At 44.0% G+C, this 22285-nt stretch overlaps 1 protein-coding gene across 2 annotated transcripts in view; it reads left to right on the forward strand.

Annotated features, from left to right (window-relative positions):
• The window catches only part of PGM1 (phosphoglucomutase 1), a 61768-nt gene extending 40424 nt beyond the window's left edge, over positions 1 to 21344 (forward strand). For both annotated transcript variants that reach the window (XM_079922373.1, XM_079922374.1), the window contains exons 8-11: positions 8628 to 8763; positions 12027 to 12210; positions 14653 to 14787; positions 17204 to 21344. In XM_079922373.1, the coding sequence (XP_079778499.1) occupies positions 8628 to 8763; positions 12027 to 12210; positions 14653 to 14787; positions 17204 to 17293 (545 nt within the window). In that variant the 3' untranslated portion in view covers positions 17294 to 21344. The remainder of the gene's footprint in view (positions 1 to 8627; positions 8764 to 12026; positions 12211 to 14652; positions 14788 to 17203) is intronic.
• The last annotated feature ends 941 nt before the right edge of the window (positions 21345 to 22285 follow it).

Below are 22285 nucleotides of genomic sequence, written 5' to 3' on the forward strand. Positions count from 1 at the left end.
AGCATGAGTTTCTTGATGCTTCCCTGTTCACCAATGCCCTTTGGAGAAGATCGTGTCTAGAACTGAGCCCAAATCCTCCACGATTGACCTGACAAGTAAAGAGTAGATGGGATGACTATTTCTAGAAAACTGGACCCTGTAGTTTTCTTGATGTAACTTTCATTTATGTTAGGACATTTCATAATACTGTTTAGCCCATGTCATGTTGTAGATAATTAAACCCCCTTAAGCTTTTACTTAGGAACATTGGCCAAGGAAAGTCCCCATGTTACGTTTGTGGAACTGATTTCTTTGAATCCAAGTATTAGATTTTAAATTATTTCTTGTTAAAGCTTGTTCTTATTTGTTTACTTATTAACCCACTCATCAAATACTAAGTACCAACCATGGTTTTATCTTCCCTTTGATATCTTTTATATCAAAAGAGAGAATTCATCATAAGAACAATCCACAAACTCATTCTCTCTCTCTCTGAAAAAAAGACAATTGTTCTGCAATATTTCTGAGATAAGCATTTAAAACACCAGGCTGCATAGCCATGGGTCTCCACTGCTAAGTGAGTGCAGCTGAACTTATTTAACTGAACTTCTGATCTCCTTATTTATAGAGGAGTTAATTTCCACCTACTATGTCCCTTGTTGGCAGATGCTTCCAGCGGTTCCTTTACAGAGCTTCTCTGTAAAGGAGAAGTGATTCTACAAGCTTTGAAATATTTAAATTCTGTAGCTTAATTGAGTACAGGGTCATTTATGTGTGTATTTTTCTAGGCAAGAGCAGAGGCAATTTCTCAGGAAAGCCTTCCTAACCTCCCAGAGTGGGTCCAATCCCCTTATTATTGGACTTCATGGCACCGCATACTTCTTCCTTGCACGTATTACAGCTGTAACTTTACAATTATTTATGATTACTTGAATAACGTCTGTTGGTTCCACTAGATTGTAAGCTCCATGAGGACAGGAGTCACATCTGTCTTGTTCTCCGTCATATCCCCAGAGCCTCCTATAAATCCCAGAATGGACCAGGTGCTCAGCAAACACTTGTTGAATGAATGGGAGAACACGCTCTTTACTTGGCATCCTCCATTCAGACCAACAGAATCCTGCTGTTGGAAAGGAAAGAACTTTAAACGTTGTCCGACATAATTTTCTGTGTGTTGCTGGAGTCATAAATAACCAGTCAGTGCTCTTCTGCTTAAACACCCACCTCCGTGGAGAATGCCCACCTCACCTCTGGCTGCAGTCTGGGACTCTTGTGGGGACTCACCATCATTCCCTCTCCATAGTCCAGAGCTGAGGACCCAAGGTCTTTGTGAGACGAGATGACCTTTCATGAAAGAAAAGGAGAAGTTTACTGGCAAAGAGGTGCATAGGAGTCAGACTTCAGAACTGGCTCGCCAAATAAAACAAACTACTAGCATTTGAAAGCACAAGCCATAATATGACTCTTACCAGGTATACGTTAGTCTGTTCCTGGTGGAGAAACAGCGACTGTCTAACATGATTACTGTAGCCACCAAGGCTATGACGCTTCCTCAGACATCAGCATTACAAATGCCAGGGATAAAGGTGTTTTTTTTTTTTTTTTTTTTTTTTTTGGTGGTACGCGGGCCTCTCACTGCTGCGGCCTCTCCCGTTGCAGAGCACAGGCTCCTGACGTGCAGGCTCAGAGGCCATGGCTCACGGGCCCAGCCGCTCCGTGGCATGTGGGATCTTCCCGGACCAGGGCACGAACCTGTGTCCCCTGCATCGGCAGGCGGACCCCCAACCACTGCGCCACCAGGGAAGCCCGATAAAGGTGTTTTTGTTAGGGCACCAGAACTAGACAGGGTGAACCTGCTGTTTTTGGTTGATCTAATGGAGCAGTTACTTGCCCCCCTAACTGTGGATGCTGGTGCACGTGTTCATGCACAAGGGTGGAGGGAAACCTTGAATTCTTGGGAAACTGGGAAGGAAATAGAAAGTGAAGTCACTGAATAGAATAGAATGTCACTGCTTTTTAAACTCTTCCTTGGGAAAAGTGGGGGGTCCTGGGAAAGAGGGATGGGAAACCAGGTTGAGGATTAACTTGGTATCATGTAGAAATATGCCAGTAAATTCTGATCTGGTTGGGTCCAAAGGTTAGCAATATTTTTCCCCCATCCCATCTTGAAAAGGTCCTAGTGATGATATATTATATAGGAGTGATATCTTGAAGAAGTACAGCATTCATGCTTTGCAGATTTCTTTTAATTTTAATTTCTTATGAAAAGTCCTTCACATTTATACCTCTTTTCATCAACTCATTCCTCAAATGTTTATTGAGCTTTGACTGTAACCCAGATACTGAATTAGGTTCTGGGAACGCAGTGTTAAGCATAACCTCCCTGTGGAGGACTCCGTGGAGGCCACATTCGGGGAAGGAAATCGGACCCCGGCCAGGCTCTTACAAGTATAATAGAAAGTGATAGAAACTGAAGTACAGGATGCTCTGTGAACTGTATAGTCAGGGCGCCTAACCTGGTTCTGTGGTGTAGGGGATTAGATGTCCTATCTACTTCTCTGCCTGCCCTGATTTGCATACCTACTGAGTACATTTTCCTGTAGGTAAACCCCCCCAGGAAGGTTAGAGCATCCCATCTCTGGAAATTTCCCAGGCAGAACACCCCAGTAGAACTAGGCTGATACCCTAATTATAACTAACTCAGTTAAACTGTTACCTGCATGTCTGTCTCCCTCATCTGTACATCTGTGCTCTTCTGTGAGGGCAGGGAACGTATCTTATTCATCTTAGTATTTTCTCATATACTTGGAACATGGTAGGCACTGATTCAAATTTGTTGAGTATCAAATGGAGTTTGGGTTAAGACACGTTTCTTGCCTGTCAGGCACTTACCAATTTCCTCCAAAGGAAACAAAGTTCCAGGGGCAGTCATGAAGCAGCACAGGATGAATTGATAAGTGGAAAGTTTGGGGGTTACTGAGGAGGAGCCCCCTTGAAGGCCGGCGTGGTCTGGAAAAGGCTTCCTGAGGAGCTTATCTGCCCTTTCACAGGGAAGTCATTTGTGCAGTGGAAGCCAAAGAGGACAGCACTGTGGACAGAGCAGGTCTGCTGGACCTCCCAGCCAGTCAGCTGAGGTCTGGGCATTCTCTGGGCAAGCCTGTATTGAGAGCTGACTGCACACCAGGCATGAGCTGGGGATACAATTCTTGGCGTAGGTTGGGGTAAGAGCAGACAGGGTGTGATAGAATAGGGGTAAGGACAGAGGGTAACAAGTAAGGCATCCTAGATAAGGAAGAAGTTGAAAGTAGTTGCAGGAGATGTTGGCCAGGCTAATAGGTATATGTGGGGTGGACATTTCCAGGCATGTTTAGGAGACTGAAGGAGAGATAGAGGTGGTCAGAGAAAGAGAGAGAGGCAGAGAGACAGAGGCAGACAGATGGATGCTAGGGTTTTCAGAGAACTCTGTGGAGCTCTTTTTCTGCTGCCGTGGTCCATCCACAGGCCTTGGCCTGGCAGAGGCAGGAGCCCGGGCACTCCTGAGATGCTCGTACTGGTAAATGAAACCTAATCCCCAAACTATTGGCTCTTGGCTCCCTGAACAAAGGTTGGCATTTTTCTTGGCTGAGACCAGAGTGTGCCCTGACTGAGCAGTTTATACATGTCACAAGGTGCTGATTAAGTCAAAGTCAAGTGACAGGTGTTTGGAGATGCTGAAAGGGCAGAATCCCCATAGGCTTAGTTGGTCCCTGACCTGGACTAAGTATGAAAAGACCTGAGGCAAAACTCCTGTCAGCTGGGATCAGTGGTGCTTGCTGATAGCTTTCCCTTTCCTTACACTTCAGTGGGATTGGCTTTTTTTTTTAATTAAAAAAATGATACCAGTAATTCACATTCATAACTGGAAAAAATTAGATAAGGAAGAAGAGAAAAGCACTGTAATCACACTGCCCAGAAATAAAGAACATATTGGGTTATATTCCATTTTCTTTCCCATTATGTAGAGTTAAGGGACGTTATTTTTTTATTTTATTTTATTTTTATTTTTTTATCAAGCACCATACCTTCTGAAATTTCTATTCTACCTAATTCAGATTTCTCTGATTCTATATTCTTTTTTTTTTTTTACATCTTATTGGAGTATAATTGCTTTACAATCGTGTGCCAGTTTCTGCTTCACAACAAAGTGAAAAAGTTATACATATACATATGTTCCCATATCTCTTCCCTCTTGCGTCTCCCTCCCCCCCACCCCACCCCCATCCCACCCCTCTAGGTGGTCACAAAGCACCGAGCTGATCTCCCTGTGCTATGTGGCTGCTTCCCACTAGCTATCCATTCCACACTTGGTAGTATATATATGTCCATGCCACCCTCCTGCCCTGTCACAGCTTACCCTTCCCCCTCCCCATATCCCCAAGTCCATTCCCCAGCAGGTCCGCGTCTCCATTCCCGTCCTACCCCCAGGTTCTTCATGACTTTTTTTTCTTTTTTTTCTTAAATTCCATATATATGTGTTAGTATATGGTATTTGTCTTTCTCTTTCTGACTTACTTCACTCTGTATGACAGACTCTAGGTCCATCCACCTCATTACAAATAGCTCAATTTCGTTTCTTTTTATGGCTGAGTAATATTCCATTGTATATATGTGCCACATCTTCTTTATGCATTCATCCAATGATGGACACTTAGGTTGTTTCCATCTCTGGGCTATTGTAAATAGAGCTGCAGTGAACATTTTGGTACATGACTCTTTTTGAATTATGGTTTTCTCAGGGTATATGCCCACTAGTGGGATTGCTGGGTCATATGGTAGTTCTATTTGTAGTTTTTTTAAGAAACCTCCATACTGTTCTCCATAATGGCTGTACCAATTCACATTCCCACCAGCAGTGCAAGAGTGTTCCCTTTTCTCCACACCCTCTCCAGCATTTATTGTTTCTAGATTTTTTGATGATGGCCATTCTGACTGGTGTGAGATGATATCTCATTGTAGTTTTGATTTGCATTTCTCTAATGATTAATGATGTTGAGCATTCTTTCATGTGTTTGTTGGCAGTCTGTATATCTTCTTTGGAGAAATGTCTATTTAGGTCTTCTGCCCATTTTTGGATTGGGTTGTTTGTTTTTTTGTTATTGAGCTGCAAGGGACGTTATTTTTGAAAGCTTAATGAGGTAGTAGAAAATGTTAATTTTCCCTAAAAGTTTTTTTATTTTCCCTTATTAATAATGGTATCTTGCATTTATATTATACTTAACAATTTATAAACTATTTCTACTCTCTATCGCAGTAAAGTCTTAAAATTGTGTGAGAAAGGTGGCATCATCCCCATTTTACAGTTGAAGAAACTGAGGCTTGGAAAAGTTAAGTAACTTGTCCAAATTCAAGCAGCTTATAAGTAAGTTTCAGATTCAGGTTTTCTGACTCTTAAGCATAAAACATTTTCCATTGAACAACAACTGCCACAACTGCAAAAACAACAGTAGCTTGAGAAACACATACACACACCATTGCCTTTTTTCACTACTAACTTGTCATCATTCATTAGAACCCTAAAGAAAATGAAACTTACCCAGACTTCCTGAGTATTAGTCAGAGTTACCTAGAGTTTTGATACATCCAAGGTGATTAGTGAAATTAATGAGAATTTTCAAAGAGACTGGGGATTGTGTAAATGGAATAGAATATTTATTTATATTATCCAAGGCAGATGATTTGTTTATAATATTAGGTGTGTGATTTAGTTATCTCCAAGTAACTTGGTCAGAGTTGGGTGAGATTTTTAGATTTTATTGTCATTTCTACATAAAGGAAAAAGCCAGTTCATTACTTAGAATAGGAAAAGCACAAAGGAACACTGCCCCCTATGCTTTCAGTCTAGCCACCTCCCTTCCGCCTCTCTGCACCCCACCCCCAAGAAAAAAGAAAAGAAAAAGGAGGGAAGGACAGGAAAAAAAAACCAAACCTAGGGGTTCACAGATGAATAATTCCAAGCTGTACACTTCTATCATGAATTCTCAGTATACTGGGGAAGCTGCTAGGACCTTACTGCTCAGGGTAAACTATTGCCAAAACATATCATCATTTGCAAAAGCTGTAGGAGCCAGAGAGCTAACTTTCTGTTCCTTGAAATAGCACTAAAGGCAAATAAAAGTCCATAGCTAATAAAATTAGGTTAACATTTCTTCAATTTGTTATATAAAGTGCTAAAAGTATTGCCTGATATTTCTAGTTTGTCAGCATCCAGGTTTTGAGAACTGCTGTTTCTAAAAGTAGTGTCTTACTGAAGAGGGACTCCTTTGGGGGAAAAAGTTGTATATTTTTATGAACCAAAAAGAGAAAGAGAAGATGTTGGAGTAGAATATTAATTGATTAATTCATTTATGAACTCCTTCACAATTAGTTATTTAATATATTCCATGTGCTATGCTAGCCACCAGACTAAGTTACAAAGATATGAGATGCCTCGAAGACATACGTGGATAGTGGGGTAAAAGGCTCATAAATAGATGGCCGAGGCTCAAGGAGTATGGTGCCGCACCACATGTTTTGAGCAGTTGCTATACGAGAAGAACAAGTAGCTCATCACTGTCCAGGGAAGCTGGGAGCTAGTCTCAGATAGGAGAGGATATTTGAGCTGGGTCAAAAAGGATGAAGAGAGGAAGGAAACAAACTAACCTCATCCTCATCGCCAGCATTGTGCTGGATACTCTCACAGTTGTAAGGAGAATAAGACCCAGTGGGAAGTCAAGAAGGACAGAGAGGTACATAAAAAAGTTCAAGGCATGATAACATGCAAAACATTATTGGAGGGATTGTATCGAGTCCTATTCAGAAATCAGAAAGTAAAGCTCAATATCGTCCGCTCTTTTTAGAATAAGGAAGTTAAAGGCAAAAAAATGAGAGTTCTGTTCCCCATCAGGCTCTTGGGAAAGGGTCTCCATGCATATAAGCACATCCAAAGGAGCCAATTTGTTATTTTTGATAAAGAGTTTAGCAAGGACCTTAGCAGGAGACAGATGTGCCAGAGTTTATTTGACCAAACCCCTTTTGGTTAAAGAAAGATATCCTAGGATTGGAGGAGGATCCAGGAGGATCCACAAGTAGGTCTATTTTTAAGCCTTTCATACTTTTTGCCAAATTGCTCTCTGGAAGGACTGTACCCCTCCCAGCAGCAGCATGTTGGAATCCCATTTCCCTTATGCCTCTTCTGATGCTAGGTGTTTGCATTTTTAAATCTATGGCCATTTGTCAAACAAGCAGCAGTTTCTTATTGTGATTTTAACTTTAATTTGTCTTCTTAAAAATACAGCTTTTTATTATGTAAATTGGGTACCTATATTTATTCTTCGATGAATTGCCTATTTATATCCTTGGCCTGTTTTTCTATCAAGATTTTACTTTTTTCTTATTAATATATAAGAATTTTTTCTATATTGAGTGTTTTAAATATCTACTGTATATTGCAAATGTGTATTTTTTTTTTTAAGTTTACCAATGGCCTTTAAATTTTTTTTTTTTTTTTTTTTTGGTGGTACGCGGGTGTCTCACTGCTGTGGCCTCTCCCGTTGCGGAGCACAGGCTCCGGACGCGCAGGCCCAGCGGCCACGGCTCACGGGCCCAGCCGCTCCGTGGCACGCGGGATCCCCCCGGACCGGGGCACGAGCCCGCGTCCCCTGCATCGGCAGGCGGACCCCCAACCACTGCACCACCAGGGAAGCCCTAGCCTTTTAATTTTATCTATAGTAGTTTTGCTGATAGAAATGCTAATTTTTATGTAGAAAAATACATAGATTTTTTTCTTTATGAATTCTGAATTTATATGTATTTGCCATCTCTAAGATTTAAAAAAATATATATATCTTCTAATATTTAAAGGTTTTCAGTTTTTATATTTGAATGTATAATTCATCTGGAATTCATTTTGTATGGTGTTTTATAGGGAAAAAAACTGATTTTTTCCCAACTGTTTAGCTAGTTAGACAAATACTACTTAAAAAGTAATCCAGGGGCTTCCCTGGTGGCGCAGTGGTTGAGAGTCCGCCTGCCGATTCAGGGGATACGGGTTCGTGACCCGGTCCGGGAAGATCCCACATGCCGCGGAGCGGCTGGGCCCGTGAGCCATGGCCGCTGAGCCTGCGCGTCTGGAGCCTGTGTTCCACAACGGGAGAGGCCACAACACGTACTGCAAAAAAAAAAAAAAAAGTAATCCATTCTTTCCTACAGCCTTAAAGTGACACCTTTATCATTTATTCAAGTCTCATATGTGTTTGGGTCTATTTCTGGGTGCTCTCTTTTGTTCCGTTAAGCTACCAGACTATTTTAGTTATTAAAAATTCACAGTGGTCATGTTCTTTTGTTTTTTCCACTCACATTCATACTTCATAATTGATACATCAAGTTCCACCAAATTATTCTGCTGACATTTTTATTGGCATTTGCCTTAAATTTCTAAAATTACTTCGGGAAGCATCACTTTCTTTTCAATAGTATGTGGCTTTATTCAATACGTGGTTTCTTCCATGTATTCAAGTTCCTCAGTAAAGTTTTATGACTTTTTTGGTTGAGTTATATACTGTTGAGGAGTTTATTCCCAAATATTTTGGAGAAGTCACGTTTCTCACAGCCGCATGCTGTCCCCCGACCAGGTTCTGACCACATCCGTGAGAAAGACGGACTCTGGGCTGTCCTTGCTTGGCTCTCTATCCTAGCTACCCGCAAACAGAGTGTGGAGGACATCCTCAAAGATCACTGGCAAAAGTATGGCCGGAATTTCTTCACCAGGTAAGCCACAGCCTGGCTGCGTACAGAGGTAGCATGGGGAAGTAGATAGAGAGAATTCTCATGTGTACAAATGTTTTACTTCCTGTCTTAAGTGATAATAAAACCTCAGTTCCTTCAGCCTCTATCAACTGAGGATTTTTAATATAATTCAGTCAGGGTCAAGATGAAGTCAACTTTTATGTTAGTCGTAAAGAACGAGGCTTAAAACTTTTAGTTAACATATTCAAAAGAATGAATGTTTTGTCAGCCTTTTAAATGTACCTATCAGGTGGACATGATAATAACATTGGATTTGGATTCAGAAGAACGGATTAGAATTTTATTTCTGCCCCCTAGTAGATTGGGAAGTCATTTAACCTCTTTCTGTACTCAGTTTTCTCATTTGTAGAAATGGAAATAACAGTCTAGCTATTGACTGGATTAAATGAAATATGAGTCTGAAAGTGTTCTATAAACTCTGGGACACTGAAAGTATGGAAACTTTTTCTGAAATTATGGAAACAATTATACTTAGTCTAAATCAACTTTTCTGACTCATTAAAATAGGTCCCCAAAGGCTGTGTAGTTATCAATACTTCATTCATTGATTCAATATATATTGACTGTGTACCTACTTTCTGCCAAGCACTGGGATTCATCAGTGGACAAAATACTTAGACTAGTTAGTAAGTCTTCTTTACCATACATACTTCTATGGTTTTTTTTGTTTGTTTGTTTGTTTTTTTGCGGTACGCTGGCCTCTCACTGTTGTGGCTTCTCCCGTTGTGGAGCACAGGCTCCGGACGCACAGGCCCTGTGGCCCTGGCTCACAGGCCCAGCCGCTCCGCGGCATGTGGGATCTTCCCGGACCGGGGCACGAGCCCATGTCCCCTGCATCGGCAGGCGGACTCTCAACCACTGCGCCACCAGGGAAGCCCCGTACTTCTATTTTTAAGAAGCATTAACATTTTTTTCCAGTTGTACTTTTCACTAATTTCAATTTGCCTTTCCCACAGTAAGTGTAAAAATCTAATAATTTTTTTCCTGAACCTCACTATTCTAATTATGGAAAATAAATATGAGGAAAAGCATATTAAATAAATTATTTATGTAAGAAATACAAAGGTGTTATTTCTCTGAGCCTCAGTTGCCTTCTCTATAAAATAGGTGAGTTAGACTAGAGAATTTTTAAAATATGTCACAGATTTAATGGTCCATGATCTTTGGATAGTCAGGAAAAGAATTCAGCCTTCAGGAACTTGGCCTCCTTAATCAGAATCCTTTTTTTGACTTTGGACAAGTATATTGCTATCTTTCTCCCTCAGGTTATTTTTTGTGGAAGGTATAAGTAGTAACTGCCACGTGGTACCACACAGTAGCCCTGGTAACCAATGCAAGAATCTCTACTTTCTAAGAACCAGAAAAATCTGGTAATTTAGAACAGCAGTCATGAACTCTCTAGAGCCTAAAGGATCATGAAGGCAGGACCATATCTGTTTTTGTAATCCATGGTATCACCAAACACTCATATGTCATAGTGACATTGTGTAAATATGCTTTGAATAGATAAATGAATGAGTTAACAAATGAAAAGTAACCAGAATGGAATAAGGTTAGGAGGGTTTGTTCAGAGAGGGTCACTCTTGAATCAGTTAGGAGTCTCCATCTAAAAACTATCTTAACACATTTTTATTCATTTCAAATAACTGCTCACCAAGTATTACAAATAAAGTCCTCAGAAACTGAATTTATGGTTAGTTAAGACTCCATTATACCCTCCATTTATTTAACAAAAGTGCTTTTTGCATGCATTGTTTCACATCAGCTTCGAAAACAGTTATTGATAAGGCAGCTGAGGTTCTAAGACATGAAGCAGCTTTCCCATAGTTGCACAGTTAGTAACCAATAAAGGCTGGGTTCATAGCTCATTCTGATTCCAAAGCCCAGATTCTTTCCATTATACCCTTCTGTGCCTAGGATTTATAGAACATTTCCCTCAAACACCCAAAGGTCACAGATGTAAAGCACAAACACCTGGTTGTAATTTTTTGCTGTTTATCATTTTAACTGGGGGAAAGAGCTGACTTCAGGATTAAGGGGACTGCTGTCCTTGATTCATAGAATCCTGGAGCCAGAATAGTTGGCCTTAATCCCCTGGTATTTCTCATGTCTCAGAGGTGTCTGCTTGCGCATATCATATTTGTTTCAATATTGCAAATAAATATAGACTCTGCTATCTTGAGCCTCTAAAAAAGAACGCTCTCAAGAGGGTGTGTGCCACTAGGACAGGAAAAGCCACCTGTAAGAGTCTTTAACCTCATAAGAAAGAAGCCAAGAACAATTCTTGGAGGAAAAGTAACAGTCATAGAATTTCATTTGTGATGGACTTTTTTTTCTTGGCCCTTTTGCATCCACACCAGGCCTCCTCTGTCAGGGTGAATGCTGTGGACCGGAATCCACTCTCACTGAGAGGAGGGAGGCATTTCAGGTGTAAAGAGTTAGGGCTTAAAAAAAAAAAAAGAGTTAGGGCTTGGCTCCTTCATTTAGTCAATGAAGAATTGGCCTTGGGCTTCCCTGGTGGCGCAGTGGTTGGGAGTCCACCTGTCGATGCAGGGGACGCGGGTTCGTGCCCCAGTCCGGGAGGATCCTGCATGCCGCGGAGCGGCTGCGCCCGTGGGCCATGGCCGCTGGGGCTGCGCATCTGGAGCCTGTTGCAACGCAACAGGAGGGGCCGCAGTAGTGAGAGGCCCGCGTACCGGAAAAAAAAAAAAAAAGAATTGGCCTTACTTGAGGAAGCTCCTGTGGAGACTGGAACTCTCCTTATCCAAAATCTCAGCAGCCTCAGGCAGGTCCCAGACTGGGAGCCTTCCCGGCATTTATCCCATAGAAGCTCCAGCAGTTTGGAAGAGCAGTGCCTGAGTCACGTGTGCATTTATGCAGATAACGTTGCTTTTGTTTCTACATCCTCAGGATGTGGTGATTAAATGTTAGATAATCTCTCTCAAAAGCCTTTGAAGCTTCTAAGAGCTTTATTCTGTAGAAGAGCCAAGATGGGAGTTTTCTGCTTATTCAGAAGCTCCTAACCCTTTCCTGAAACCCTCCAAACCCTTCTTTTCATCCCTCGTCTGCTCCATCCCCAGAGAATGACACGCTCATATTTTTGCCAGCTTCTTCTGAAGTTAGATGGTTTGGGGGAGGGCCAAACAAAGGCTGTAGAAAGTGGTGATATAAGTTGGTGTGATCTGAAGTCAGCCCGCAGGCCTCAACTTTGTGATTTCTTCCAGGTATGATTACGAGGAGGTGGAAGCCGAGGGCGCAAACAAAATGATGAAGGACTTGGAGGCCCTGATCTCTGATCGCTCCTTCGTGGGGAAACAGTTCCCAGTGGGAGATAAAGTTTACACTGTGGTGAAAATTGATAACTTTGAATACAATGATCCGGTGGATGGAAGTGTTTCAAGAAATCAGGTAGGAACGGACGTATGTGCGATGTGGGAGAGAAGCCTCGGAGCTTCATCTCTGAAATCTCAAGAGAAAAAAGAAAAAGGCTTCTTGGTCATTTGTCCTTTGCTGCCCTGTTTTCTCAAGTGGCTTTCTGCTGAGTCACACATGATTTGCACAGGTACTTGTAGGGAACATGGTTTTTGCCCTGATTCTACGTACACCCCTATGCCCTCATTCTGGGATTCTTAGTGTAGGCTCCAGAAAGACTTTTTACATTCTCCAGGATTCTATGCAAGAGGTCATGTTGTGAGTGTGTGCAGAAAAGAGCCCTAGAATCTTAAAAAGATGGAGAACTGCTGCCTTAGACCTCAACCTGCTTCTTCTCTCTCAAGAGCTTGTAGCAGATGCCGGCGTGGCATGAGAGTAGCCTCTTCATAGACATTTCTGTGATATGTTCTGATTTCTAAAAAAGAAGAAAAAAACAGACAAGCCATTTACAGACTTAGAAACATTCACTGTTATTACCTGTAGCACGTGACTCGCAGCTGACCCTAACACAGCAGCGCGTAGGAGGACATCACAGTTGAGACCCTGGACCGTGTCTGGATATGTACAGAACTGTTAGCGTTTCCCTCACTGGGCACCAGGCGCCCAGGGTGCAGGCTGGGTCAGCCCTTCTCACTAACACCCGGGCTCAGGCTCCTCTCTCCTCTGGTTCTGTTGTTGTTGTCACAGAATGGACTCATAACTTAGAAACAAAGATAATAAAGAGGGAGGTAATATTATGCTATAGCTGTCCAGTTAGCTTTTTTTCTGATCCAGACCCAGATTTTTGGCTGGGTCCTTCTCAAGGCATCCAGCAAGCTTTGAAGGAATTGGGCTGCAGGACTTATTTAAAGTCTCTCTCTGGAGAGCAGGTAGTGGACGAGTGGATGGAGCATGGCCACAGTGACCCTCAGTGCCTGGAATCTCCCTTTGTCAAACTTCTGGCCCCGTGGCTTTTCTTCCTTATGCTTTTTCACCATCTGTGAGAACTTTGGGTCTAGTATGGATGATCGTAAATGATGTCTGAGATAATTAGAAAAAGAGAGGCCTGGGATTGAGGAGAGGGTGGGTGTAGGAAAGCGGAGGGTGGGGTCCGGGGGGCGCAGAGCAGAGCAGAAGATTTTGTGGTGAGGCTTCAGAGAGAGAACAGACCCTTAGGCAAAGTAAACCCCGACTCTGCGCCGCATCCGGCATGTACCAGGAGAGAGGCGGGATGCTGAGGTATGCATGGGACGGGCCCTGTGCTCTGTGCTCAGAGGAGGAAGTCAGCAGCTCCACGTTTTATAATCAGAAAGTCTGAGCATTTAGATGGAAGACCGGGGAGGGGGGAAAATCTTCTGAAGTAGATATAGCATCTGCAGTCAAGTGAAAAAAATTTAAGAGGCTTCAAGTTGAAAGTTGTGGGAGACGGAGGCCAACCCTGGTATGTGTCTAGAGAGCAGGAAATGGTAAACGGGTATTAACTGTATCCTCCCCATGTTGACTAAGTGGGAATGTACTCTGTGTATTTCATCCGCTGTCTTCAGTGCTGAGTGGCATGATTAAACCCTGGGTTGGGTCTGGTGACAAATAGTAGATGAGAGGTAGTACCTTTCCTTTTGGTAGGCCATCAGCTTTAGGCAAAGTTCTTTTTATGGAAGAATTGACAGCCTCATCAAGACTGAAGGGTCTTCAGATAACTGTCTTGCTCAGCCTTCTTACCTCAAGAGTCCCCAGCCTTTTTTCCCTGAATCAAGATTATTGAGGACAAGAGATGCGGCCAGAGAGGGAAGGGGGAGGGCAGGAGATAGAGGGGCGGGGCTTGGCATTGCCCCCACATGGGCCCTGCTCTGAGTCATCAGGCACTGGTGGAGACTGACCACTGGATCTGGCTCAATAGGTCGGAATAGCTGGCCTCTGCCATTTGGGGCACATGGCCCCCTGTTCTACTCTGAGGCTCTCCATCAGTGTTTTGCAAAGAGTTCTTCCTCTGTTTCACCTGAAACCTCCTCTGCTCTGGTTTCAGCCCATTCTGTCCGTGTTTCCCTCCTGATTTGGAAATCGGATTTCCGTACCTAGCAGCTTATTTATTTATTAACTTATTTATTAGGCTTCAAACTGGAATGGTTAGTCCATAAATCACAGGGAAGCGGGATGGAGAGGGCAGGGCTTGTGTCAGCCAGCCTCCCCAGGATCCTGTCTCCCGCCTGACCCTGGGGATGTTTCTCCCCCATGAGCCCAACCCCCATTGGCTGGATGCAGTGACAGGCTGACCGAGGGCAGACTCACGGGGCTCAACTGTGGCCGTTTCTCAAGGATCTAATCCTCCAACTGATCAAGTACGGATGAAATTAGATCTCCAAATAGACCCCTCATAATTTGTCAGCCTTCAATCTTTCTTCCAGCATGTGAGGAAAAAAGAAACTCTGTTACCTTTCCCAGGGCTTGCGGCTCATTTTTGCAGACGGTTCTCGCATCATCTTTCGACTGAGCGGCACCGGGAGTGCAGGCGCCACCGTTCGACTGTACGTCGACAGCTATGAGAAGGACATCGCCAAGATCTACCAGGACCCCCAGGTAATGCCCAGGCCCTGCGCCCCGGCTAGTTCTTTCTGTTGGAGGGAAGGGTAGTGGCTCCATTGCGCCTGTCATCACAACCCGTTTCTCAAATGATCAGACAGGTGGGCTCAATTTCCTCCACGTCTTCTTCAGTGCATCAGAAAGCAATAATAGCTAATAATTATCTGAGCATTTTCTATTCACCAAGCTCTGTTCTAAACCCATTACCCAAGTGGATATACTCATTTCATTCTCAAATCTGTTATTCTTATCTACTAATACCCCTTCTACAGATAAGGAAACGGAGGCTCAGAAAGGTTAAATAATAGTTAATAGGTTCACACGCCTGGTTAAGTGGCAGATTCAAGAGAACTAATCTTTCAGACCAGCCCCTGATCTGGTATTCTGGTCTGTCACTGATTATTTGCCACTTTGCTTGGTCTCATCACCTGCCCTGGCAGAACGTACACTGGCTCTAGATTTGGTCAGGGCTAGGGGGTAGGCAGGGAGAGACTGTTTCGTGGCCCAGAAAGAAAGGTCTTTATGGGAGAGTCTTCGGACTTGCAACCTGTATTTTGGGGTCCCAGCCCCACCCAGAGTGTCTCCAGAGGTATGTTAGAGTGAGGAGGGGCCCTAGGAACCAGAGGTGGAACAGAGAACTTGGAGGCCAACCACCCAAATGGGGAAGCAGGGACGCACAGGGGAGAGTTTCCCCACGGGTGTTCCTTGTTTTGGAAACTGCTCCCCAACCAGAGCTCCAGAGCCAAAACCAGTTTAGGAAGTGCTGGGGTACGTTAGCCCCGTCTTAGCAGCTCACAACACACACCTCGCCTTAAAGCTCGGAGCAGACTTGCAGTACATATGCCAGTTCGCCATGTCTCTTCTCCCACAAAGCCTTTTTCCTTCTGACACCTAATTAGAATCCTGTGAAACTCATTTGGAAACCCCTGGCATAGTGATTTTGATCTCTCTAACCCATTTTGGAGTTAGATCTTGTTTTAAATTCAGTTCCTTTATAACTGTGTGTCCCTGGGTAAGTCTTTTCAATGTTCTGAGCTTTGGTTTCTTTGTCTGTAAAATGGCAGAATGCTACTTACCTCACAGAGTTGTCACCGGGATTTAAGGAGATAATGAAGGCAAAATTCTGAACACTGCCTGACATATGGAACTAGCTTTTGAGGAAAAGTGGCTCTTACAACTGTTTTTATTACAAAAAGAGAGAAATGAAAGGGTGCTTCAAGTTTACAGTTTTTCCAGTGGCCAGGCATTAGCTCCAGTTATCGCCAGATTGCTGTGGTGTTGAGACATCCCTAAAACTAAAATCAAAGGCGATGGTGTCTACGTTGTAGATTCACAGAATAATAGCACAAGAGCAAAAGAGGAAGGAAGTTGTGTTTCTCTGTCGTAATACCTGACACATGGTAAATACAAAGAATGAGTGAGAGTTGTTTCGTCTGAACCATAGTCCTCAGGAAGTGGGAGGGCCCTGAAGGATGCAAGGTGCCCTCATGCCCAGGCGTACCACCATTCTATCTGGGGACGTGCCTTTCCCCTGGGCCTCAGCCTCAGCACTTCATTGGGACTGTTGGAGCCCCAAGGGGGATGGCAAGTGGTATGTCAGTGCGTGCAGTGGTTCTCCAACTTTCTTCCAGGTGTAATGAGTTGGTAGAGATTTAGACGAGGGAAAGCCACAGTGGTCAATAGAAAATGTACTACTTTTGGCTCTGCCCTTGAATCACTTGGCTAAATCACTTCACTTCTTTGGGTATCAGTTTCCTCATCTATAAAATGGGCAGTTCAACTAGATACATAGTTTTCTTTTTTTAATATTAGAATATTTATTTATTCAAGCAACAGCAGCATTCTTTTTTTCCCTTAAGTGAGAGGTAGATGGGAGGGCGGTGTATTTTGAAAAGAGTTCTTTGGGTAGAGTGTGGGAAACAAATAGGAGGATGCAGAAGCGGATGTGGAAGCACAGTTGTTCCAGGTAAGAGGGAGGACTTGGTTTAGCGAGAGCTGTGGCACTGGGATGGAGAGAACTGGGTGACAATGGGAGAGAGGTAGAAGATAAGTCACTTAGGCTGCTGGTGGGTTGGACAACAGGAATATGAGGGAGGAAGGTGTCAAGAATGACTCCTAGTCATTCATTTGCTTTATGTAATAGATCATTGACTGAAATAGGGAATGCTGGAACTGGGTTTTTTTGTGAAGAAAGAACATGTCTTTGTTTTTAGACTTACAGAGTTTGAGGAGCCTTTGGGTTATCGGAGTAGTCAGACATGGGTCTGGAGTCAGACATGATCAGAGTAGTCAGACATGGGTATCAGAGTAGTCAGACATGGGTCTGGAGCTCGAGGCCTACTCAGGGCTGGAGCTATGGATCCGTATCTAGAGAAAGTGATGGCAAAGGTTTTTCTCTTTGTGTCTCCCTCAGGTCATGTTGGCCCCCCTTATTTCTATTGCCCTGAAGTTATCCCATCTCCAGGAAAGGACAGGACGCACTGCACCCACTGTTATCACCTAAGAAGACAGGCCAGATGCGGTACATCCCTCCACCCCAGGCCCTCCGAGTCATCTGATTGAAGAGCATGAACAGAAACAAAGTGTATTCACCCAGGCTTTTTAGGATGCGGTTTTTCCACTAACCAGTCATTGACAAATGGTACAATTCCAAGGCATTGCCCATTGATATGCCCGTAGGAGCCATGCGGGAAAGAGAAAAAAAGGGACCCACGGGCTTATACTACCGTCAGTTCCTTTTTGTGTCCTCGTGCACCACTGGTGTTTGGGTGTTTGTCTCCTTAGCACCAGGTCCTGTTTACACTACAGTGGAAGATGGAGGTCGAGCATCAGCTCATGAGGCTAATTTCCATCCTTAGGATCCACCTGTGAAATGACAGCGCAAGTTCCTTTCTCCTTTGTGAGCCTTTCCCCCCATTTACTGTTTACATATAATCCAGCAAAATGCAGTTTCTGGTGCCTTCTCTCCAATCAGTTCTTTCCTCAGAGTGAGACGTGCTTGTCTACAGAGTTCTGCCTTGTTCTGCAGCGTAGTCCCATTCACACAAATATTTTGGGATATTAAAGCAAAATAAGCTACTATTTCTATCTGTCTTTTTTCTTTCCTACAAAACGCTCTTTTGATTTCAGAAAGAAACCAGATTTTTTTAGAGGGGGTGGGTGGTATTGTATTTTGTTTGGATGTCCTAGCTAGAAAAAAAATGTTCTCTGTGCTTGGTTTAAAATTTGACTCAAGAACTATAATTTCAAATCTTAGCAGGGTCAGCTGGGCCCTGGCTCCTTCTGAGGTGGATAAATTAACCTCGACATGGTTAACTTGGAACAAGGAAAAGGAAGATAGTTTTCAGGAGACCTGAAATAGCAAAGCACCGTCTTGTGCCTTGCGGTGCTGAGATGCCACCCTGCCTGTTGAGGGGACAGAAACGGAACTCTCGGAATCTGAGAGCAGGATTTCTGGCATTTGGCTGGAAATCTTGAGCCCGTTGGCATCTTATTCATCTTAGACTATATTCAGTCCACGAGCGTAACTTAGTAGTTAAAAGCATAGTCCTGGGAGCCAACAGACCTGAGTTTGAATACCACTTGAGACCTTGAGTGATCTTGGAATGTCATTCTCCTTATCTTTAAAATGGGCTTGAAAAATAGTTCTAACTTTGTAGGGTCATTGAGAATACAAAGCAAGTAAGTCTGTGAAAAGCCATGGGCACAGCATCTTATTCATGGTAGGTTATCAGATAAATGGGAACTAGGATTATGTTTACAATATTGTTTCTAGATTTTAAAGAATCAGAAAAACAAAAACTATAAAACAAATATTTGAAATGCATTTTATGGTTTGGAAGGCACTTCCCATAGTCACCTGCCGTGTGGACTGTTCCAGAGAGACAGCCCAGCTCTGCACCCCTCCCCGACCCAGGGTGGAATCCCCATTCCAGGTGGCAGGGTCTTTATCTGGGGTGAGATTTCCAGTGTTGCCATTTAACCGGGGAGTCCAGCCCAGCAAACCGAACTGAGCTTTGACAATGATGAGGTGAAGACGAATACTTGCTGAACATTAATCCTATGCCAGGCGCTGTGCTGAGTGCTTTCCATATACTCTGTAAATGCTCCCAATAACTATGAGGTAAGTACTCTGAATATCCCCGCTTTAGAGATGAGGTTCAGCTCATCACCGAAGCTCGCACCACGGGAGGGTGGTGGCATGTACCCCGCCCGGCGGGGCAGCCCTAGTCCTGCATGGTTTACCAATGCTTTGTATTGCCTCTAGTACTAACTGGCTACTTCTCAACTACTTCTAACAGGTGGAAGAAAGGCGTGCAAATGCCCCTGTATTTTGGTGATTAAAGGGTGATGCCTTGGGTGCCAGAAACTCTATTAATTTTGGCATTGTTGTCCAACCCCTACCCTGGGGATATGGATACCTGGGTGTATCAGTCAGCCAGGAAACACGTATTGACCACCTTAAGTGTGAGATGCCTTGGGAAGGAAAGGATGTGAAACACACTTGCTGCCCTCCAGCTGCCTGTGAGACTAGCTAGGAGAATGGAGTCCCACACAAATAGAAGGCTGTGTAGGACTCATAGACATAGAGAACAGACTTGTGGTTGCCAAGGAGGAGCGGGGGAGGGAGAGGGATGGACTGGGAGCTTGGGGTTGGTAGATGCAAACTATTACATTTAGAATGGCTAAACAACAAGGTCCTACTGTATAGCACAGGGAACTATATTCAATACCCTGGGATAAACCATAATGGAAAAGAATATTAAAAAAAAGAATATATAGATGTGTATATCTGAGACACTTTGCTGTACAGCAGAGATTGGCAGAGCACTGTAAATCAACTATACTTCAATAAAAAAAAAAAAAAAAGAAAGAAAGGCTGTGTAGGATAAGTGCCTTAGGAGTTGTATAGGCAACACATGCTGTTAGAATCCAAATTTTCCAAGCACCTCTTCTGTTTCAGAAGATGGTTTCCAGTAACCCTCCAAGCAAGACATTCTTGTGCCCGTTTTAGAGCTGAGGCAACTGAAACTCAACAGAAGCTTAAGTAATTTGCCCCGGGTTTTCAGCTACCATGTGGTAGAAGTGGAATTTTGACCCTGAATCTCGCTCATTTTCCATGACCCTTTGCTGCACCCCCCATCTGTTGAATCAGCTGCACACAGATCTGGGTCTATGGCCCCTGGAGCGGCTTCAAGAATTTCCTCCTCAAACCTGATCATAACTGAGCTGCTTTCCCTGATCCACTTGGCTATAGGTTTGGGAGCTGTTAGCTCAAAGGAGGAAGAGGGAGGTGTCTGGGGCCGTGGAGCAGTGGGATGGGCTAGGGTATGGGCTGCCCTTCCTCCCTCTGTGGCCTCTAGAGAGACACCCCAACACGTGCCCCCAGGCGTGCAGGGAGACGGAACCCTGAGACGCCGGCCAGCAGCGCACAGCCAAGCTTCCCTGCCTCCCAGGATTGATGTGGTCCGTGAGTCAGGCCTGTTTTCTTTAGGGTGTGGTGAGGACTACAGCGAGATAATTGGGTTTCAACTGTCTGGGCCCCAACTCTGAAATTTCAACTTTTCCCCTCCCTCTTGACATTCAGCTCTGATTTCAGAGAAGGAGGTTCCTGTTCAGGGATGTTCCTCAGGCCCAGGGAATGGCGGGGCTTCCAGGGGGTGGGCCCTGCCTCATGGAGGATGACAGCAAAGGCCGAGCTCACTGCAGTGCCCGGGAGGCCAGCTCTGGGGCCTGGGGCCTTCTGCCCCCTCTGCCTCAGAGCTCATCCCACGCTGCTTCTACTGCATTTCCTGTTTACTCATCGGACAGAACGTGGCCTTACTGTGTTAGAATCTTCCAGAAAACATAATATGTAAAAGACACACCCTTCATCTTTCTATGTTCTGAACCCCCAGCAAAAGGAGTTGGAAATGAGTAGCAGCTCATGCACAGAATCATTGCATCCTGGGTTACAGCAGAGGCCTCCTCACGGCCCCTGGCCTTCATTCTTGTCCCCTCTCATCCGCTATTCTCATCACTGGCTAAGTGCTCTTTCCAACGCTGACTCCTTCAAGTGCTCTTTCTCCAATGCCTTATGTAGCCTACAAGACCCATGCAAACTTGCCTGCCGCTTCCCATCCCACCCCCCGCTCCTCTTCTACCTTCTGCTTTATGTTGGATGCTTCAGCCACGTGAAACCACCTGCAGTTCTCTGGAAATACCGTGCTCCCTTGTCTCCAGGCCTTCGGACCTGCTTGCATCACCCTTCTCCTCCGCCCCACCCTCCCCCATATTCCCCAACTCCTACTCCTTCCTCAGGCCTCAGAAGCTTCTGAGCTTCCAATCTCTGGCTTGGGAGCTTTTTCTAGTGTTCCCGTAGCAGCATCCTCTTCACAGCACTTATTGCACTCTACCTGTTTATTTTCCATTTCTCCTACTGCCCTGGAACTCCCAGAAGGCAGGGGCTGCCTTTTTCACCAATGTTTACCCAGGGTCTAGCCCCATGCCTGCCACATCGTAAAAGTTCAATAAACGTTTTTTTTAAAGAGTGCATCTCACACTGGTCAGAATGGCCATCATCAAAAAACCTACAAACAATAAATGCTGGAGAGGGTGTGGAGAAAAGGGAACCCTCCTGCACTGTTGGTGGGAATGTAAATTGATACAACTACTATGGAGAACAGTATGGAGGTTCGTTAAAAAACTAAAAATAGAACTACCATACGACCTAGCAATCCCACTACTGGGCATATACCCTGAGAAAACCATAATTCAAAAAGAGTCATGTACCAAAATGTTCATGGCAGCTCTATTTACAATAGCCAGGACATGGAAGCAACCTAGGTGTCCATCAACAGATGAATGGATAAAGAAGATGTGGCACATATACACAATGGAATATTAGCCATAAAAAGCAACGAAATTGAGTTATTTGTAGTGAGGTGGATGGACCTAGAGTCTGTCATACAGAGTGAAGTAAGAGAAAAACAAATACCGTATGCTAACACATATATATGGAATCTAAGAAAAAAAAATGTCATGAAGAACCTAGGGGCAAGACAGGAATAAAAACACAGACCTACTAGAGAATAGACTTGAGGATATGGGGAGGGGGAAGGGTAAGCTGGGACGAAGTGAGAGAGTGGCATGGACATATATACACTATGAAACGTAAAATAGATAGCTAGTGGGAAGCAGCTGCATAGCACAGGGAGATCAGCTTGGTGGTTTGTGACCACCTAGAGGGATGGGATAGGGAGGGTGGAAGGGAGGGAGACGCAAGAGGGAAGAGATATGGGAACATATGTATAACTGATTCACTTTGTTATACAGCAGAAACTAACACACCATTGTAAAGCAATTATACTCCAATAAAAATGTTTAAAAAAAAAAGAGTGAATGAAATGTTTGTTGCATGGCAGAGTGTTTCCTTATGCCGTGACCTCCCCAACCTGTGAGGTATGATTAGCTTCATTTTACAGGTGACCAGTGAGTTGACCAACTTTTGCAGCTA

This window comes from Stenella coeruleoalba (assembly GCF_951394435.1).
Source record: "Stenella coeruleoalba genome assembly, chromosome: 1".
In the NCBI taxonomy this organism is placed as follows: domain Eukaryota; kingdom Metazoa; phylum Chordata; class Mammalia; order Artiodactyla; family Delphinidae; genus Stenella; species Stenella coeruleoalba.